Source organism: Oenanthe melanoleuca, chromosome 5 (assembly GCF_029582105.1).
Source record: "Oenanthe melanoleuca isolate GR-GAL-2019-014 chromosome 5, OMel1.0, whole genome shotgun sequence".
NCBI lineage: Eukaryota > Metazoa > Chordata > Aves > Passeriformes > Muscicapidae > Oenanthe > Oenanthe melanoleuca.
The window spans coordinates 8,846,175-8,865,423 of NC_079339.1; the positions used below are offsets into that span (position 1 = coordinate 8,846,175).

The 19,249-nt window shown below is 61.1% G+C and overlaps 3 protein-coding genes across 5 annotated transcripts; all 3 read left to right on the plus strand.

Moving 5' to 3' along the window:
• Nucleotides 1-60: 60 nt before the first annotated feature.
• On the plus strand, nucleotides 61-6,806 carry TMEM132A (transmembrane protein 132A). The gene is given in 12 exon segments (XM_056493945.1): nucleotides 61-651; nucleotides 654-719; nucleotides 1,537-1,745; nucleotides 1,816-2,457; nucleotides 2,534-2,889; nucleotides 3,348-3,506; nucleotides 3,582-3,774; nucleotides 3,845-3,988; nucleotides 4,062-4,264; nucleotides 4,484-4,760; nucleotides 4,970-5,161; nucleotides 5,239-6,806. Coding segments are annotated over 12 exon segments (3,771 nt in total). The 5' UTR covers nucleotides 61-404; the 3' UTR covers nucleotides 6,322-6,806.
• A 933-nt stretch (nucleotides 6,807-7,739) lies between these two features.
• Nucleotides 7,740-11,818, plus strand: CD6 (CD6 molecule). Of its 3 annotated transcripts, none has more exons than XM_056492721.1 (12): nucleotides 7,740-7,978; nucleotides 9,103-9,171; nucleotides 9,261-9,569; nucleotides 9,638-9,937; nucleotides 10,020-10,088; nucleotides 10,186-10,323; nucleotides 10,420-10,542; nucleotides 10,627-10,722; nucleotides 10,813-10,893; nucleotides 10,989-11,135; nucleotides 11,376-11,531; nucleotides 11,613-11,818. In XM_056492721.1, the coding sequence occupies exons 1-12, from the start codon at nucleotides 7,924-7,926 to the stop codon at nucleotides 11,708-11,710; spliced, it is 1,641 nt and encodes a 546-aa protein (XP_056348696.1). In that variant the 5' UTR covers nucleotides 7,740-7,923; the 3' UTR covers nucleotides 11,711-11,818. The 3 variants fall into 3 exon arrangements, with proteins under 3 accessions (XP_056348696.1, XP_056348695.1, XP_056348697.1); XM_056492720.1 differs by having other exon boundaries at nucleotides 7,766-7,978; nucleotides 9,240-9,569; XM_056492722.1 differs by lacking the exon at nucleotides 10,627-10,722 and having other exon boundaries at nucleotides 7,766-7,978.
• Nucleotides 11,819-14,008: 2,190 nt separating this feature from the next.
• On the plus strand, nucleotides 14,009-19,191 carry CD5 (CD5 molecule). Its single transcript, XM_056493103.1, has 10 exons — nucleotides 14,009-14,443; nucleotides 14,982-15,020; nucleotides 15,279-15,569; nucleotides 15,649-15,711; nucleotides 15,832-16,131; nucleotides 17,199-17,486; nucleotides 17,662-17,793; nucleotides 18,167-18,220; nucleotides 18,464-18,568; nucleotides 18,647-19,191. The coding sequence occupies exons 1-10, from the start codon at nucleotides 14,212-14,214 to the stop codon at nucleotides 18,730-18,732; spliced, it is 1,590 nt and encodes a 529-aa protein (XP_056349078.1). The 5' UTR covers nucleotides 14,009-14,211; the 3' UTR covers nucleotides 18,733-19,191.
• The last annotated feature ends 58 nt before the right edge of the window (nucleotides 19,192-19,249 follow it).

Genomic DNA, 19,249 nt, shown 5'->3' on the forward strand with positions numbered 1-19,249 from the left:
GGGAAGGGGGTCAGGCTCAGAGCCAGCCCCCCAGTCCATTCGGGGTGGGAAGGAATGAGGAGGAAGAGGAGGGTAGTTCATCCATGCCAGGATCCCACTGCCCTCCAGCTGTTCCTGCTGTGCTTCCCGCTTGCTCCATGCCCCTGGCCACGGATGTCCTTGTCCTTCCCATGTCCCCTGGTGGAACAGGGAAAGGTGGATGGCAGCTGGGGGTAGAATTCCCACCTTCGTGCCCTGCTCCGGGGGTCTCCATGTGGCCTGGGGTGTCCAGTGCTGGGTGGCGATGGGAATGGGATGAGGCGCAGGGACCGGGATGAGGAAGAGGATGAGGAGCAGAGATGGGGATGGGGAGTGGGAGGGGGTGAGAATGGGAAGCAGGGGTGGTCGTGGGGAGTGGGGTGAGGATGAGAATGGGGAACAGGTCGGGGAATGGGAGCAGGGCTGGGAATGGGCAGTGGAATGAGAAGTGGCTCGGGCTGGGGAGCAGGAGCCGGAGCACCGGGCACGGCCGGGCTTTAGGACCCGGCGGGACGAGGCGGCGCCGGTGCCGGTCCCGCCCCGGCCCCATTGTCTGGACGCGGGGGCGGAGGGACGGGAGGCACCGGCGGAGCGACGGGAGGCACCGGCACCGGCGGCACCGGTGGACGGACCGAGCCCCCCGGCCATGGCCCTGGCGCCCCGGCTGGCGCTGCTGGCCGCCGCCCTGCTCTGCTCCCCGGGTAAGTGGGAACGGCACCGGGAATGGCATCGGGAACGGCAGCTGGCACCAGGAACGGCACCGGGCACCGGCACCGACCCCGCTCCGCACGCCTCCCGCCTTCCTGCCGCCATCCGCTCCCGTGTGGTCCCGCAAGGGTCGATTCTCCCCTTTCCCCGCGCTCGGGATCCCTCCGTTCCGCCGGGATCCCGGGAGCAGGAGCGAGCTCACCCCCCTTCTCCTCCTTCTTCCCCGCGTTCCCCATTCCGCGGGGATCCGTGCCCCCTCCACCGCCTGGGATCCTGAGGGGGTCACCCGGGGAACGTGGGATCCACTGGGATCTCGAGGAAGGAATCTCCTCCCAGTCCCCACGGTAACCCACCGCCCCAGGGACTCCCCTTTCCCCCGGATCCCGGGATGTGCCTCGCCTCTCTCCCTGTACGCCTGATCGCCCAGGTGGGATCAATTCCCGGCCGTGAGGAAGCCTTGCCCAGGCATCCAGGTGGGATCTGCTCCCTGTGATGAGGGATCCCTTTGATCAGGGCACCGTGAGCCTGGATCCCACCCTGCAAGACACGGTTCCAACCCTCTCCCCAGTGGGGAATGCATTCCCACAGGGAACAGCCGGGACGGGGGGAACCGAGTGACCCAGTCCTGATGCAGGGATGTGATAAGCCTGGGATGGGGCAACCGTGGCAGGGGTGACCTCAGAATGGCCCAGGCACGGGGTCACCCTGCATGCTGCCACGAAGGTGGGCACAAAGACCCCCACTTGCCACCCCTGTGCACCCCATTCCCACTGAGTCCCTGCGGGATGTGACACATCCCTGTCCTTGCAGTGAGGGGTGATGGGGAGCCCCCAGATCCCGTGTTCCTGCCGGCGGAACTGGAGGTCCTTGGGGTGCCCGAGTCCTACCGGCTGCAGAGGGTGGATCAGGACGTGGCTCCCAACTCTTCCCTGAACACCCGCTCCGAGACATTCCTGCTGCTTCGTGCTGGATCCCAGCCCCTAGTCCAGGCCACCTACGCTCCGTTCAGCATCCGCCAGGTAACCAGGACTCCTGTGTCCCCTGGGCCACCCCAGGTGTCCCGGCCACACCATTCTGGTGTCCTTACAGGAGGTGTCCATGGAGAGCCCGCCCGGCTCAGCAGCTTGGTCCATCCGTGCCGTGTCCCTGGAGAGCTCTGTGTCCCCTGCTGAGCCCGTGGCCCGTGTCCTCTTCCATCTGTACGGGCCTGACTGGATGCCTGGGAAGCAGGATCACGCCAGAAGCCGGGATCATCCCAAGGACTGGAACCACCCTGGGATCTGGGATCACGCTGACGTCCAGGACCACCCTGGGGGTCAGGGTCACCCCAGGGACTGGGATCATCCCAGGGAGCAGGACCACCCCAGGCGCCAGGACCATCCTGAGCAGTGGGACCACCATAGAGTCTGGGATCACCCCAAGGAGCAGCACCACCCTGGGATCCATGATCACCCCAAGAACTGGGACTACCCCAAGGACCGGGATCACCGTGAGCAGCAGGACCACCATAGAGTCTGGGATCACCCCAAGGAGCAGCACCACCCTGGGATCCATGATCACCCCAAGAACTGGGACTACCCCAAGGACCGGGATCACCGTGAGCAGCAGGACCACCCTAGGAACTGGGATCCTTCTAGGGATCGGGATCGCTCCAGAGCTCGGGATCTCCCCTGTGTCACCCTCCATGCTCACCACCGCGGGCGGGTGGCCCGGGGGACATGTCGCCTGCAGGTCAGTGCCACGCTGGGGACCCTGGGGACCCACAGCTCCCTGCCAGCCTAATCCCAGGACCCTCTCTCCCCTGCAGGCCCCATTGGGAGTGTGCGTGGTGGAGCTGGAGATCCCTCCACGCTGGTTCTCCCTGGGATCTCTCCATTCCCACCGGAGCCATCGGCGGGATTCCGATCCCTTGGAGCCTCCGGAGCACCCAGAACCGGCTGAGCTGCGCTACAGCGTGGGGGAGTGTGGGAGTCAGGAGCGGGAGGCTCTCACATTCCTGGGAATGCTGGAGCTGCGGGCAGGAGAGCCGGAGCGGCGGCAGGAGGTGTGGCTGGACGAGAAGGTGCTGCTGCGTGTCCCCAATGTCCCCCTGCGACCCGGGCAGCGCTTCACGGCCACCATCGCCCTGCGCCACAACTTCACCGCTGACAGCCTGACCTTGAGGTGAGAGCGGGACAATGGGGACACCGGGACAGCGTGGGACACTGTGTGAAAGTGTGTGACTGTGAGTGACACTGACTCTGAGTGACACACTGTGACAGTCAGTGACACTGTGTGGCATTGTGTGGCAATTTGTGGCAGTGTGTGAAACTATGTGACAACATTTGACTGTTGCACTGAGTGACATTGTGTGACCGTGTGTGACACTGTGTGACACCATCTGGTAAGATCTGATACTGTGTGACACTGTGTGACATTGTGTGACAGTGAGTGACACCGTGTGACTGTGAGTGACACTGTGGGACACCGTCTAACACCACCTGACATTGTGTGACATTGTTTAACACTGTGTGTATTTTGGGGCATTGTGTGACACTGTGTGATACCTTTTGACGTTGTGTGACTGCTAATGACACTGTGTGACACCATCTGACACTGTGTGACACCGTGTGTCCCGGCAGGATCAAGGCCAAGAAGGGCCTGCAGGTGGTCTCGGCCCATCCCACAATTCCCAGCACCTGGAGCGTGCACCTGGAGCGTTCCCGCGGTCCCAAGCACTCCACAGCTGTGGTGACGTGCCGGCGGCTTGGGGACATTCCTGCCATCCCTGACAGCTCCAGGTAGGGAATGTCCCAATACCCTCATCCCAGTGGGAATTACGGGCTGGTCCACCCTGATCCTGGTGTGGTGCCCAGGGTGTCCGAGCCGGCCACGTTCCTGCACCTGGATGTGGCGGTGGAAAACGGGACGGGAGGGCTGGCGCCGGCGCGGCCCCTCACGTGGCAGGTGGAGTATCCTGGCCAGGATCCCGAGGCACAGAAGGACAAACTGGTCTGGGAAATCCAGGTGTCGGAGCGAGACATCCGCGCCCTCGTCCCGCTGGTGCAGGTGGGTGCCCCCATCCCATTCCAGCCCTCCATCCCGTGGGAAGCGCCCCCTCATCCCGCTGTGCTTCCAGGAGCTGGAGATCCTGAACACGGCGCCGCTGACCGGGATCCCCCGCGTTATCCCGGTGAAACTGGTGGCTGTGGAAGCAGGGGGTGGAGTGTCCGAGCTCACGGATCCTGTAGGATGTGAATCCGCTGACAAGCAGGTGCTGCAGGTGAGTCCTGCTATCCCCTCGTTATCCCACCTCGCCCTGGGAGATTCCCATGGAATTCCATGTGCCTTTGCAGGTGTCAGATTCCTGCGACCTGGTGTTCGTGGGGGGCAAGGAGAGCCGAGGGGCGCGGGGGGCCCGCGTGGATTTCTGGGTGCGCCGGCTGCGGGCGGAGCTGAGCTTCTCCGTCTGGGCTCCGCTGCTCCCGCTCCGTGTCCAGCTGGGTGATCCCATCCTGGAGCAGCTCCGTGGCTGGAGACTGCCCGGGGGGCCTGACAGGTGAGGCCTACAGAATGGGATGGTGGGAAAAGGGGGAGACAGGAAAGGGGCTGAGACCTGAGGTGTGGGGATGCATCGGTGAGCCCCTGACACACTCCTGTGCGCTGGGATTCTGATCATCCTGTCGTGGAATCCCTGCCACCCTGTCCTACAATCCCTGTTCCCCTACCCCTGAGGAACCCCATCCTGGGCCTCTTGTCACCCTGTCCCTGTCCCCAGTGCCGTGGTGGAGTCTGAGGACCCCGCAGAGGAGCCGGAGCGGCGGGCGCGGGGCTGCCGGCCCCAGTACCAGCGCACGGGGCTCCGTGTGCTCGCACACTTTGTGGCCCACCCCCTGGATGGTGGCCGTCACCTGTCCTACCTGCCCGGCCCTGAGTGGCTCCTGGATGTCACTCACCTGGTGGCTGCCCGGACCCGTGTCCAGGACCCCCGCGTGGCCTCACTGGAAGCAGGGGCCATGGTGGTGGGCCGGGAGCCTGGTGTCACCTCTGTGGAGGTAAATGGGGTTGTTTGTGGGGAATCTGGGGGATCCTGGGGACATTTAGGGGTGTGGGAAGGTTGGAGGGATGGAGCTGGGAAGTTTGAAATGATCCCTGTGAGAGCTGGGCAGGATACAGGGAGGGATGGAATGGAGGGGCTGGCACAGGATGGGAGAAGGAAACAGTGGCCTTGAGGAATGTTTGGGGACTCACAAGCTGCTTCCAGGTGCGCTCCCCGCTCTCTGACTCCATCCTGGGGGAGCAGACGCTGGTGGTTTCTGAGGAGAAGGTGACAGTGACAGAGCTCCACGCCCAGGTGGTGGCTGGGCTCTCCTTATCCCTGCGGACACAGCCAGATCATCCTGGCGTGGTCACCGCCACCGTCCTAGGGACACCCACACTACGGGCCCTCAAGCAGGTGAGACGGGTGGGGGGCTCACCCCAGTCTCCCTGGTGTCCCCCAAACCTCTGCCACCCCGCTTGTCATCCCCCCAGGAAGCGACACTGTCCATCTGGCTGTCCTTCTCCGACCACACGCTGGCCCCACTGGAGCTCTACGGGTGGCACGACGTGGCTTTGACCGTGACGTCCCTTGACCGCGCCGTCGCCACCGTCAGGGGGTCCCCTGGGGTGCCCGCTGCCCACCCGTGGGTGGTGGCTGAGGGGCCGGGCCGGGGGGCCCTGCTGCAGCTCAGCCTGCACGCCCCCGAGCCGTGCCGGCGTGGGCGGCACCGATCCGCCCTGGCCGCCGGCACCGCCTGGCTCGAGGTGGGGGTCCCCTCTGCAGGGAGCCCCCGGCCCTTCCCGCGGGCCGAGGGCGCCATGTCCGGGGAGGCGGTGACCGTGGGACGCAGGGACCCTGCGGGCGTGGGGCCGGCGGCCACCAAGCTCCAGGGGTCTTCCTCGGAAGAGGATGAAGAGGAAGGCTACGGACACAACCGCGCCGGCCTGGGAGAGGAGGAGGAGGAGGAAGAGGAGGAGATGGTGAAGGCTCCGGAGCGGGTGACTGACCTGGAAATTGGGATGTACGTGCTCCTGGGAGTCTTCTGCCTCGCCATCTTCATCTTCCTCGTCAACTGCATCTTCTTCGTGCTCCGGTACCAGCAGAAGGAGCTGCCCGAGCCAGGCGGGGCCCCCTCAGCCCCGCAGCCCCACAACTGGGTCTGGCTGGGCACCGACCAGGAAGAGCTGAGCCGGCAGCTGGATCGGCAGCAGCTGGATCGGCCGCAGCTGGATCGCCGGCAGCCGGAACCCCCGGCATCGCCGAGCCCCCCCTGTGGCTGCGGGGTCCCCCCGGGCTCTGGAGAGGACGGGGCTCCCCCCGGCTCCCCGGCCCCCGGCGCGCCGCCGCTGTCCCGCAAGGAGGGGTCGGCTCCGGGGGGCGGCCGCAGGAAGCGGGTGGAGTTTGTCACCTTCGGCCCCCCCCGCGTCCCCGAGGAGCCCTCCCCGGCCGCCCCCCACGTCCAGTCCATCCTGGTGGCCAGCGAGGACGACATCCGCTGGGTGTGCGAGGACATGGGGCTGCGGGATCCCGAGGAGCTCCGGAGCTACATGGAGAGGATCCGCGGCAGCTCCTGACCCCGAGGGGGCGACTCCCGGACCCCCCAATTCCCGGGCAAACCAGTAAGGGCCTGACCTCCTCCCCGTGCCGTGCTGGGGGGACACCGACCCCCCTTCCCAGTGGGATGTGCCGGGGACCACTGGTGGCCTCCTGGGACCACCCCAAGGTGCCCACAGAGGGTGAGGGGGATGTCTTCCAGCCCTGTCCTTACGGGGCTGGATCCCGGTGGCACCGGGGAGGAATTTGGGATGCTCTTACTGCTTTGGGTCTCATTGCGACATGGTGTTCATAGTGGTGATGATGATGGTGGTGATGATTCCTGTGGTCTGATCCCGGGGAGGATCCTGTATCCCCCCCACCTTCACCTCGGCCACGCATCCGTTTTGTACACATTTTTTATCGGGAATGCCCGGGAAGGGGCTGCCAGGGGCTGGTATTTATGGAAAATTTTTAATTCTGACATTGTTACAAAAATAAAAGTATTTAAAAAAAAAAAAAAAAACGATTCCCGTCTGTGCCATCTCCTCTGAAAGCGACACTAGGTCCCACCCTGCCCCTGTGGCAGTGCCAGGTTTCTGGGAATGGGCACACGTCCTTGACCTTGGCTCCACGTGGGAACTGGTCACGGGATTGGATCCAGGGCTGGGTCTGGCCGTGGCCCAGCTGGGGTCACCTTGGGATAAGGGATCTCCTACCTCCCTCTCCTGCCATCCTCCTCCTCCACCTTTCCAACCCCAACACCAGCCTGGTACTGCATGTCCTCCCCATGGCCAGTCCCCAACATTCCCAAATGTGCCCTCAGCACCTCCCTTTATTTAGGGGTGCCATGGGGATTCCCACTCTTCTAGCTTCCCAGTAAGTCCTAGCAATCCCAAGACACCCTGGGTAATAGCAGGAAATCCCCCACCCCCTCACCCTGCTCCCAGCTTCCCCAAACTTTCTGAAACCCTGATGAGATGGGGTGACTGGGGTCCTGTCCCCCCTTCCCAGCATCCTGGGTCCCCAGGTGTTCAGCTGGATCCCAGCCCTCACCCACGGTGGGGATCAACATCTCCTGGCATACGCCACCTCCCACCCATGGAAATCCAGCCTTACCCCTCACCTAATATTCCTGTAAGGTCCTGCGGTAATCCTGCGTGTGCTGGAAGATGCTTGGGATGTGGATCTGCAGGTAAAATTGAGTCCAAAACACAGGGAGAAGAGGAGAACTGGCTCTTCATCACCCCACAGATGTCCCACAGCTCGGGAGACCTTGAGGTCCCCCCATGCCACCACCAAAATCCACGACCTGGAGGCACAAACAAGCAGCAGATCACGATGTCTCCACCAGATCTGTGTCCCCCAGGGTGGGAGCACCACATCCACGAGGCTCCTGAGCCCCGGAGGGTCTCTGGGGTCCCCAAAACCCCGTTTCCTCTCCGCTGGGGCAGGATGGAGCCACCCCATCACCCTCCTCCACCCTGCAGCGGAGTCGGCTTCCTGCCCTCTGCCAGTCTCACTTCTCCCTGCCGGAGCTGCTGGAGCGCGGGGACACGGCTGAGCCATGTCCCCAGACTGCTGAGAGAGGGATGCCCCGAATCCCAGATCCCTGAATTCCATGGGGCTGCCGCGCTGAGGGGATGGAGGGGCTCTGCCTGCTCTTGGTGGCTCTTTCCGCCGTGGCACCTGCACAAGGTACGTCACTGTGCCCATCCTGGTCTTTGCCATCGCTCTCTTGGGACCTTGGGGTGGTGGAGCCACAGATTTGGGGGTCAGGGTCCTGCCACCTCCCCGGGATGGGGAGCATGGGGGTCCTGGGGTTTCCCCAACAGGGGTGTCAGTGGTGGGGGATGCTGCCCCTCAACCCACTGAGAGGGGGGGAAAGGGATCCCCTAAGAGGGTATCCTAAGGTTTAGGGATTCTCTTAAGGATTAAGGCCTCCTTGGAACCCCCCAAAAGCACCCTGGGAACCCCTAAAAGAGGACCCTAAGCCCCTAAAGATGCTCTCGGAGCCGTCCCCCTACAATCCCTTTGGGAACAGGGTGATGCTCAGGGGCTGAAGCCCATCCTGTACCCCCTGGATGGTTTTGGAACATGATGCCACCTGTCACCCTAACCCTGGAAGGATTTGGGATGGCTTAGCTGTCAAAATGTCTGCCAGGAGCTGCTTCAAGGCCTCCAATCAATGAGGAAACGGCCCCATCACCCCATTTCCGCCCTTCTCACACCTCCATCCCCACATAGAGCAGCTCATTCTCACCTTCTCCCCCCATCCCTGAACATTTTAACCTCAATCCAGACCCCATCAGCTCTGGTGTCTCTTCCCAGGATTCCCACCCATGCAGCCCCCTGGATGCCTCACTTCTGGGGCTGAATCCTTCCCCCCTGGAAGAGCCAAATGGGGCATTTTTAGGGATAACTCTATCATCCACTCACCTGTGGCTCAGGAGTGATGGATACAGGCAGGTCCAGTCCTTCCATGTCTGCAGGGATGAACTGGAAGGTGGGAACAACAGGGATGCAGGATGACATCTCAAATTTCAGCTCTTCCACCACTGAGTCGTTCCCAATATTCCCACATTTAAGGCAAAATTCTCCCAGCAGATCTCACACCAGGACTTACCCCAGTTCCTAGGGCACACAGGAATTGATTTTTGGGATGCAACAGCTCCATGACCACTTTGCCAGAGCCTGGGGGGATTCCCACTGTGCCACTCACAGCCAGGAGAATCCTCTTGGCCACATTTTGGTGGGTTTGGGATTCATCCCTCCAAACTGGGGAGCTGAGCCCCTCATCCCTCTGCTCTTTCTCCTCACAGTCCCCACAGCAACGACGGAACCTCCCAGTACTCCAGCTGGGAACACTGGGAACACCTCAGTGACACGGGGTGAGTGTGGGAGGCTGAGGGACATCCTTACCCCCACTTTCTGGGATTCTGGGACAATGCCAGGTCAGTGCTCCCGGTGCATCTCCCAGGTCCCGGAGGACTCCGGCTGGCGGGCGGCCGGAGCCGCTGCGAGGGCCGGGTGGAGCTGGAGCAGGAGGGGACGTGGGGGACAGTGTGTGACGACGGCTGGGACGTTCCCGACGCCGACGTCGTGTGCCGCCAGCTCCAGTGCGGCCACGCCGTGAGAGTCCATGGGAACGCCGCCTTCGGCCGCGGGCACGGCCCCATCCTCCGGGATGAGGTGGGATGCGAGGGACACGAGCGGCACCTCTGGGAATGTCCGGCCGAGCTGGAGCACGACTGCAGCCACAAGGAGGACGCTGGCGTGGTTTGCTCAGGTGGGTTTGGAATATTCCGGAGCCAGGGATGCTGGTGGCACATCCTCATCTCTGCACTTTTCCCGCAGAGCACCAGGAGTGGCGGCTCTCCGGAGGCCAGGATGGATGTGCCGGCAGGGTGGAGGTGTTTTTCCGTGGCACGTGGAGCACGGTGTGTAACAGCACCTGGTACGAGACGGAGGCCACGGTGCTGTGCCGGACGCTGGGATGCGGGGATGCGCTCCAGCGGCCTTCCTTCAGACACACGCTTCCCGGGAAGATGGTGTACCTGTGCGGGAGCCTGCAGCCCTCGCTGGCACAGTGCCGCTGGGCCTTCAACAAATCCGCTCCGTGCTACCAATCCTGGGCTGCCGGGGTCATCTGCAACGGTACTGGATCCTTCTCCATGGGATTTGAGGCATGGCCTCAATCTGGTTTCTCAAATCTGGTTTCTGTTCCTGCCCTTTCCAGGCTCCCAGGGTTTGGAGACGCTGACTCCCACACCTGAGGTGGTGCCCAGGAATGTCACTGTCCTGCACGGTGAGTGTCCGAGCCCTCGGCCATTCCCTGGCATCAGGTCAAAATTCCCAGGAGGAAAGATTTATGTGGGATGAGCTGTGTCCGTTCTCTATCCCAGCTGAGGAGGGGACCCCAACCTTGGGGACACCACCACAGGACAGTCCCCTCTTTGTCCTGTGCCTGGTGCTGGCGGCGCTGCTCCTGCTCTCCGTGCTGGCCTTTTCCGCTGCCCTGCTGAGGCTGAGGAAGAGGAGTGGTAAGGAATTCGGGATCCAAACACAGAACTGGGACACAATCCCCACTTTTTGGCTCAGCTCAGCCATAGAGTGGGTGCATTCCCTTGTCCCCACAGCCATGTCCTCCTTTGGAATGCCCACACCAGTCCAGGTGACCCACAGCTTCCAGAGGCCCGACGCACCCTCCGGGATCCCCAACGACTACAGGGAGACTCCCAACAGCCTTCCCAAAGGATCAGGTGGGTCTGGCAGGTCCCCCTAGGGGCTGTGGGGCCAGAGGTCCTGGCTGGTGACAGATGCCACACTCCCTTGTCACCCCCCAGACCCTCTGGTCACAGCCATTTCCAAGGATTCTGATTCCGACTCGGAATATTATGAGTTCAGCAGCAAGCCTCCCGTCGCCCTGTCCACCTTCTACAGTGAGCATCCCACTTCCTCTGGGATCCCTGACACCCTGTCCCAGGATCCCTGTCACCCAGGGTGATCCCACCCATCTCCCCTTTCCACAGACTCCCTGCGCCGGCATTCCAGGGAGGATCTTCTCCCTCTGAGACCCAGTCAGGAGAGGATGGAGCCATTCCCTGAGGATGGTATGACACAAGGGGAGTCAATCCCATTGGTGGAAGGGTGGCCAATCACTCTTCCAATATCTTTGTTCCCACAATTTATGTCCTTGTTCCCACAGTGCCAGCCAGGTCAGGACCCCCACTCCACAACTCCTCCAGCTCATCCACATCCTCATCCATGGAGCCCTATTGGAATGGCAGCATTCCCTCCGCAGCCCACGGCACCCAGGGGCAGCCAGCAGCCACCAGCCATGGCTACGGCACAGGTGGGAAGTGTGGGAGCAGGGATGGGAGCAGCGATGGGGAGACCCCAAAGGTGGGAGAAAGGGATGCAGAGACCACAGGGATGGGGAAGGAATGGGGTTCAGGGACCCCAAGGAGAGAAGCAGGGATAAGAGCACCTCCAAGGATGGGAGCATGGATAGGTTCAACCTTATGAGGAAATGGGACCTCATGGAGTGGGAACAGGGATGGAAAGCTCCAGTCAGTGACCCTGCTCCTCCCAGCTCTCCCGGCAGCGCCTGCCCCAGTGCCCTCCCAGCCCTGGGTACCTGCAGCTCCGGCAGATCCCGATCCCGACGGCAGCTCCAGCACCTCCTCGGGGGAGTGGTACGAGAACGTGCAGGAGACGGAGCCCCCCGGAGACCCCTCCTCACATCCTGGTGAGGATCCTGCGCTGGAGGTGGGGGACACAGGGAGTTCAGGGCATTCCCAATTCCTCCTGATGGGCTCTGTGTCTGCAGGCTGGTCAGATCCATCCTGTCCCCCAGGGGAACACGCGGATGATCCCGACTTTTCCGAGGGCAGCGACTACGACGACATCCATGGCTCTGCCTACTGAGCCTGTCCCATCGCTCCAGAGGCCAAATCTGGAATTCTCTGGCTATCTCCTCCAGAATTCTCGCCATCTCCTCTGTGCTGCCATTGACATTAAATAATTCCCACCGTGTCCCTTGTCCATAGGGGTGTCACACCAGCCCCGCAGTGAGGCTAGGCCACTAAGAGCTCCCTCTTGTTCACTAAGTGACACAGAGATGGCCAAATATCCCACTCCCAGCCCCCAGGAGCAGGGAAGGGGGTGGCAGGCCCCTGATCTAGCTCCATAGTACCAGGGCTGGAAATTAAACTGCAGGAAAGGGGGACATGGAAATCCCAGGTGTCCCCCCAGAGCTTCCCTACACCCTTCTAGGATAGTCCCCATCCCAGGAACATGCTGTACATAAATCCTGTCCAGGAAGGTTCCAGGGATGCTGGAAGAGAAGCCACTGAGGTGCTACCCCAAACCCCATAGTGCCCTATGGGGGTGGGATACAACCCCCAAACCCTTCAGCATCTCCCAATCCATCCCTATCCCAGCAGGAAGCAGCTTCCTGGAGCCAAGCCCCATTCCAGCTTTGTAATTTGGGGTTCTCCCAGCTGGCAGAGGGCACAGCACCCACCCACCACCCCGGGATTGGGACCCCTCTCCCTCCCCCCATCACCCCACATCCCGCTGCCCATCCCAAGCCGGCTGCTCCCGCCCCGGCCCTGCCGTCGGATTTGTCTCCCCAGGGAGGAGGTTGGGGCTCATCTGCACCCCAAGTGGAAAATGTGGCCCCCCCACATCCTCCAGCTGTTTGCTGAGCGAGAGGCCCCACACAAAGGAGCCGCAACAACGGAGGAAATCCCAAAATAGCAGCAAAACCCCGACAAAGGGCACGGGGCGAGGCAAGGGCTGAGAGAGGAGCGGGCACAGGGTGGGCACGGCGGGTGCTCAGCCCTGCCCCTGGCTCCAGCCGTGCTGGGAGGGAGAGGATGGTGCTGGAATCGCCGGGACCGTGACACGGACAGGCTGGGGGGGATCGATGAACTGGGGGGGATCCTGATGCCCTTGGGGGTAGCATCCAAAATCCAGGGGGTATCAATGTCCTGGGTGGGATCCCAATGTCCGGAGGGGTAGCAGTGTCCTGAGGGTGCTGATTCCCGGGAGAGCACGAGCTCTCTAGAGAGAACAAAGCCCTGGAAGCTACCAAAGGGGAGGGGGTTGGGGGCACCAATTCCATGTGGATACCAAAGCCCTGGAGGGCATCAATTCCCTGGAGATGCCAACAGCTTGAGGGCACCAGTTCCCCGGGGATAGCAGCGCCCTTGGAGAGTGACAACGCAGCCCACGGTCACCTAGGCAAGGCGCCACCTCCATCCCCGCACCGCCACATCAGTGCCAGCCGCTCACCGAGCTGCTCCCGCCCGGAAAATCCCCCTTCTCCTCATCATTATGATCCCAGCAGCGTGCCGACAGCCGACAAGCCCCTTCCTGCTCGCTCCAAAGGCAGCTCCTGCTTTTTGAAAGGCTCCTCACGGCAGGCAGCTTTGTCAGCACTTCCCAGCGCCCCCCAGACTCCCCCCGGGAAGGGATTCCAATCATCCCGAGCTGCCACGGCATGCTCAGGATGCTGAGCTGACTCGCAGCGCCCGAGGCAAGGCGGATGCTCAAGCCGAGCCCAAATCCTCTCCCTGGGATCTCATGGCCTCCGGAGCCAGCCACAGCTCTGAGGGAAGAGCTGGACCCAAGACACCCCATATCCATGGGGGTCACACACCCCTGGATAACAGGATCTTTCCTAAAGGCACAGTGTCCTGGGATGTTTGAGGTGAATCCTGAATTTCAGGTTGATATGGGGGGCTGTGGCTTGCAGACCCTCCGCTGAGTCCTGTGGCAGCAGGCCTGGAATTGCACCCCTTTTCCAGGGAATTTTCAAAGCCAAAGTGGGTGGGGGCCAGCTCTAGGACCCCCATGTGGGATATTCCAACAGGCCCTGCTCCCACCAGGATCAGCAGGACCCCTGGCATAACTGGGATGGGAACAAGCAATGGCTGCAGGAAGCACCCTGATGCTGAGATCCCAGTCCAGGGCTGGGGGCTGGAGCATCCACAGACGGTGGAGCAGGATGGGATGGGAAGCTCCATCCACCTCTCCTTCCAGCAGGAATACCACGGGGTCAATGGAAAACAGCTGCCTCATTATCATGCCTGACCTGGATTCAGAGCAATTAATTAGGGCACAATCAATTAATGCCTCTGCCCTGCCCAGGTCCAGCACTGCTGCTGCCCCACGTGCCCTTGCAGGGGTGAAGGGTGTCCCTGGAATGCCAGAACCTTCCCCCATCCCATTCCTAGGGGTTATCACAGGATTTTAGGGGGTGCCATGATGGGCATCCACTCCTCTGCAACCCTGGAGGGCTTGAGGACCCTCAAATCTCCCTTGGCACTGGATTATATTCACTTCCTCCCTTTCCCAGAGCTGTGCAGACCCTGGGATTTGGCAGAGGCTGAACCCCACAGGGTTCTCACCCCTTTCCTCTCATGCTTGGCGGGACCCAGGAGGCAACGGAGTCTTCAAATGGGCCTAGAGGTGACGTCAAAAAACCACAGAGGGAGGAAAAACAGCCGGTTCCTGCCCGGGCCCCCTCCCTCGCCTGCTCCGGGCCGGGCAGCGGAGGCGGCGGAGCCTCCGGAGCCTCCCGTGCCCCCATCCAGCCAGCAGAGCCCATGGCAACCCAGCTGCCCATCCTGTGCCTCCTGCTGGGAATGTGGGGTGAGTACCAAGCGCCCTGACCTTGGCACACCGCTCGAATCTCGTGGCAGAACCCGAACTGGTTTTCCCGCTCCAGGCGGGATCGGCGCCTTGTGTGAGCCACTGTTGGGGCCTTGGGGTGGGAAGCATCCTGGTGACCCCCTAAACCCCCACCCACCTCACTCTGGGGGTCCCCGGGGTCCCAAGATTGAGTCAATGGTGCTGAGGGCAGCCAGGTGTCCCCCCATCCTCATTCCCTGCCCGCTCCCGCCCTTCCCTCAGTCCACATGACACCATTCCTAAACATTCCACCCAGGAGCAGGGCTAATTAGCAGTAATTTTCAGGTCCCTTGTCTTTTCTCAGCCTTAAAGATCCCCCAGCAGATGAATGAGGAGGCAGAAAACTGCTTTTCTCCCCCCAAAATCCCAGTTTTCCTACAAAATCTCCCTTTTCCCCACAATAACCATCAACCGGCTCAGCAGCGGAGCCGCTATCCCAAATTTGGGGTCCCCAGGGTGGGATGCGGGATTGACACCCCATTTCCGCTCTTTCTCACAGCCATCCCTGACCATGGAGGAGCCACCTGGATCCCTGGAGGTGAGAATTTGGGGAGCAGCCTTTTGGGAATGCCTCCCCATCTCCGTGAGCATGGTGGGTGCTGGAGTTGCATCATCCGGAAGCGGCCCAGGGTCCCAGCTCAGGGCCCCACATTCCCTCGACCCCTCCACACTCCCATTCCTCGAGCTGCTTCCCAAGACCCCCACCAAGGGTTTTTCCATCGTTCCCAGGGTGAAAACCCGCTGGGAAGGGAAGGAAAGCCCCTAATGGAGGTGTTTTCCTGGTGTTTTCCCACAGAACCCAACCTGAGACTCACCAGAGGCGGCTGCCGCTGCACTGGGATACTGGAGGTGAACTGGGAAAACCAATGGAGACAAATTTGCTGGGAGAGCGTGAGCGTGGGCGACCTGGATTGGATCTGCCAGCGGCTGCAGTGTGGCCCCATGACCTCAGAGCCCTTGGAGCTCATCATTCCTGGCGGGAAAGGGCCACAGAGTTGGCCCAGGAGGTGCAGGGGGCCACCGAATCCACTGGGATGCCAGTGGGAGCTGGAAAATTGCACGGAGCATGCCCTTGTCTCCTGTGGAGGTGAGCCTGGACGCCCAACCCGGCCCCTCAATCCTTAGGGGTCATCCATGCCCACATGGCCCCTCTCCTCTCATTTCAGAGCCAGTGAAAACCACACCCAAGCCCACACCGGCACCCCCAGCCACCACCCCGGAGCCCGTGGGTAAGCACCTCATTCTGAGGAATCTTTAGCCTCAGATTTGGGAACTTCCCACTAAATAATGAAAAAAAAATGCCTTCCCAGTCCATAACACTTCCTCTTCCATCACCAATCCCTCTCCAGGACCCCCCAGGCTGCGGCTGGTGGACGGGAATTTCAGCTGCTCCGGCTTCCTGGAGCTGCACAAGCAGGGGCTGTGGGGGACTGTGGCGAGCATCCCGCACATCCAGCCACACCTGGTCACCCTCATCTGCCAGGAATTGCGCTGTGGCACTGCTGGGAACAGCCACGGCGAGCCGGATCCAGGGATCCACCTGCCGGTGCGGTGGGAGGTGGTGGATTCCTGTGGGAGGTATTCCCTGCTGGATTGCTTCAACAGGACCAGCTCCCGAGGGAGAATGCCTGCCTTCATCACCTGCTCAGGTGAGAATGGTCCTGGAGCATCCATGATTTCCTGCTCTGGTGGGATACCCCAGCAGGATTTTGGGGCTGGGGCAGGGAACCAGCCCCATCCCAGCCTGCCCCATGGGCCTCATCCACCCACTCCCACTCTTTCTGGGTATGAAGGCAAAACAGGAAATCTCAGTTCCTGGCAGTGCCGAGCGCGGCAGTTCCGAGGAGGATGAGCCAGGGAGGGAGAGTGGCTGTGGCAGCATCCCACATTCCAGCTGGGGGTGGGGAACACTGGCAGGGACCAGGCTGTGGGCATCCTGCTGAGGGCAGCTCCATGAGCTGCTTCCATGCCTTGGGTATTTCCCTGAGCACCTTCCATGCCTTGGGCATCTCCCTGCTTTGATCATCTCACTGCCTCGGGCATGGCCCTGAATACCTTTCCTGCCACAGGCATCTCCCTGCTTTTCCATTACCATCTTCCCTGCCACGAGCATCTTTCCCTTGCCATGAGCACCTCCCAGCCACAGGACTCCCTCTAACCTTTTCCATGAGCATTCCCTGGAAATCAGCTCGGTGCCAGCTCTGTGGCACAGACAGCCAAGCCATGAAGCTCAGAGCAGGCTCCTTGTGGGTCCTGCCATCTGCCCCAGCTTGGAATCTCGTGGGATTTGGGGGTTTAATGAGCTGTGGCAGCTGGCAGAGCTGGCTTCCATGCTGCATTTCCCATGGGAAGAGTTCAAAGCTCCTCCATGCCTGGCTCTGCTTTAGCTCAGTTCCTGTGGCATGAGGGGAGATGCCAGGATCATGCCTGTGCCAGGAGCTGGTGCTGGGAGAGGGAAGAGCATGTGCTGGTGGTATCCCTGTGGGTATCATCCCTGTCTGCCTTTGTGGGTCCAAGTCCTCTCTCCCTGTGGATCTGGCTCTTCTTCCCACAGTTCTGACCGATCTCCAAGGATCTGACTCCCTTCTCCTTGTGGGTCTGACCCATCTCCATGGATCTGCTCCCTCTCCTTGTGGATTTCACCCCTGCCCATGGGTCTGACCCTTCCCTGTGGATCCAAGCCCTCTCCCTGTGGATCTGCTCCTCTCTCCCACAGATTCCCAGCCGCGGGCCCTGCGGAGGCTGGCAGCCGGCCCCACTCCATGCGAAGGGGACATCCAGGTGTTCCATGCGGGACAGTGGTGGGATCTGTGTGACTCTGGAGCAGCACAGCGAAACAAGCATGGCCGGCAGATCTGCCGGGAGCTGGGCTGCGGGAATCTCACTTCCAGCACCGAAATCTGGGAGCCTCCCTCAGCGGGAGTCACCTGTGGGATTGGTCCCTTGCACCTCTGCCAGCCCGAGCTTGGGAATATCCGGAGCTGCCCCCGGACCAGAGTCGTGTGTAAGCCGTGTGATCCGTGGGGTTGGGAGCTGGAATTCCCACACCTACGTGGAACGGGCAGGGGTGGGGGGACCAAATCCACAAGGGATTTGGGCTTCTGGCGGGGTGATGAATATTCACATCCCAGCACCAATCTCCAGCTGGGCACATCTGGGGACATCTCTGCTCTTCCCAGGCCAGGACTCAAAGCCGCTTCCCACTGGAACATCTGCTGGAACTGTCGTGAGCATCTGCCTGGCCCTGCTGCTTTTCCTCATCCTCTCCCTGATCTGTGGCCCTCCTGCCTATCGGAAGCTGATGAAGAGAAGTAGGGGACAACCTTGGGATCCTCATCATTCTTTTCTTCCTTCTCCCGCTCCACCATCCCCATGTACCAGCTCAGGGCTGCCAGCTCCATGGATGCTTCCCTAAACTCCTTGGTGGGAGTGGGGGGGATTTGGCTGCTCAGCCTGATACTTCCCTCCATCCCATTGTCCCCAAGCCTGTCCCACATGGATTGTGGGAGCGGGAAGAGGGATTAAGCTCCAAGCAGACACAAAAGAGCAGGTGGAGGATCCTGGGGGCGGGGGATTATTGGGAAGGGAGGAAGATTCGGGATGACATATGGGGCTGGCAGGGGGGAAGCAGCTGGAGGAAGCATTGGGAAGATCCTTGGAGACACAATTCCCTCTCTCTTTCAGTCTCCAAGAAGAAGCAGCGCCAGTGGATCGGCCCCACGGGACTCAACCAGACGGGTGAGGAGCAGCTCCCTGGGGAGCTGGGAATGGGATTTGGAGCTCCTGGGGATGAATTTGGGGTGTTAGCCCCTGGATCCTGTCACCATGGCCCTGGATCTTGCTTCCTTTGGGGATATACCTCATCCAGGAGATGCAGGCCTGGAGCAGGGAGCAATTTTACTCAGCCTCTTCCTGGGGTGGGTTTGTTCCCTCCAAGCTGCTGTTCCAGCCCCAAAATCCCAACCCCGCTGTCTTTTCCAGTGTCTTTCCACCGCTCCAGCACCGCGCCGAGGCCTCGGGGACAGGGAGGGGACAACGATTACGCTCAGCCCCCCCAGAAGAGCTCCCAGCTCTCTGCTTACCCAGGTAAGTGCTGGAAGCAGCTCCTTCCTGTTCCTATTCCATGGATGTGCATCCAGAGAGCTGCATCCATGTCCTCCACAGCCCTGGAAGCAGCGTGCCAGCGTTCCAACCCTCCGGATAACTCCTCAGACAGTGACTATGACCTGCACTCCGCCCGCAGGGTGTGATTCCCTGCTTCCCAAAGGAGCTGAATCACCTCCCACCTCAGCTTTGGGAGCATCCCAGCATTCCAACACCCTTCCAGGAGCACTTCCCAGCCTCCTCATGGGAGAAAAGAAGGTTTTTGGGGTTTTTTTTTAAGCTATTTAGAGGAATTTAAAAGGTAGGGGGATGCAAGGAGCCCTTTGAAACAGTGGGATCACCAGCTTCTCCAAACCAGGACAAAGAGTTGGGATGATGGATAATGGATAGGGATGGAAGGAATACTGGGAATGAGTCTGAGATATTTAATAACAAACAACTGTAATAAAATTGGGGTTTTGTACTAATACACCTCGTCTTCTTCCTTCCATCATCCCAGTGTCATTCCAAACTCCCAGTCAGGAGGGAAAAGTGGGACAGGGAAACACCTTTCCCCCTTGTTTTAATCCCAGGAATAAACCCCAAAAATGCAGGAATTGAACCAGACTTGAAGATGGTCCTGGGAGGGGGTGAAAGATTTCAGTGATGGGATCCAAAGGAAGT

Bases quoted from the DNA above. Each gene is read 5' to 3' on its own strand.
- CD6 (XM_056492720.1), top strand. From the start codon at position 7,924: ATGGAGGGGCTCTGCCTGCTCTTGGTGGCTCTTTCCGCCGTGGCACCT. The intron at 9,172-9,239 runs GTGAGTGTGGGA...ATGCCAGGTCAG, and splicing joins GAACACCTCAGTGACACGGG to TGCTCCCGGTGCATCTCCCA. The intron at 11,136-11,375 runs GTGGGAAGTGTG...TGCTCCTCCCAG, and splicing joins CAGCCATGGCTACGGCACAG to CTCTCCCGGCAGCGCCTGCC.
- CD5 (XM_056493103.1), top strand. From the start codon at position 14,212: ATGCTTGGCGGGACCCAGGAGGCAACGGAGTCTTCAAATGGGCCTAGA. The intron at 15,712-15,831 runs GTAAGCACCTCA...ATCCCTCTCCAG, and splicing joins CACCACCCCGGAGCCCGTGG to GACCCCCCAGGCTGCGGCTG. The intron at 18,221-18,463 runs GTGAGGAGCAGC...TGTCTTTTCCAG, and splicing joins CACGGGACTCAACCAGACGG to TGTCTTTCCACCGCTCCAGC.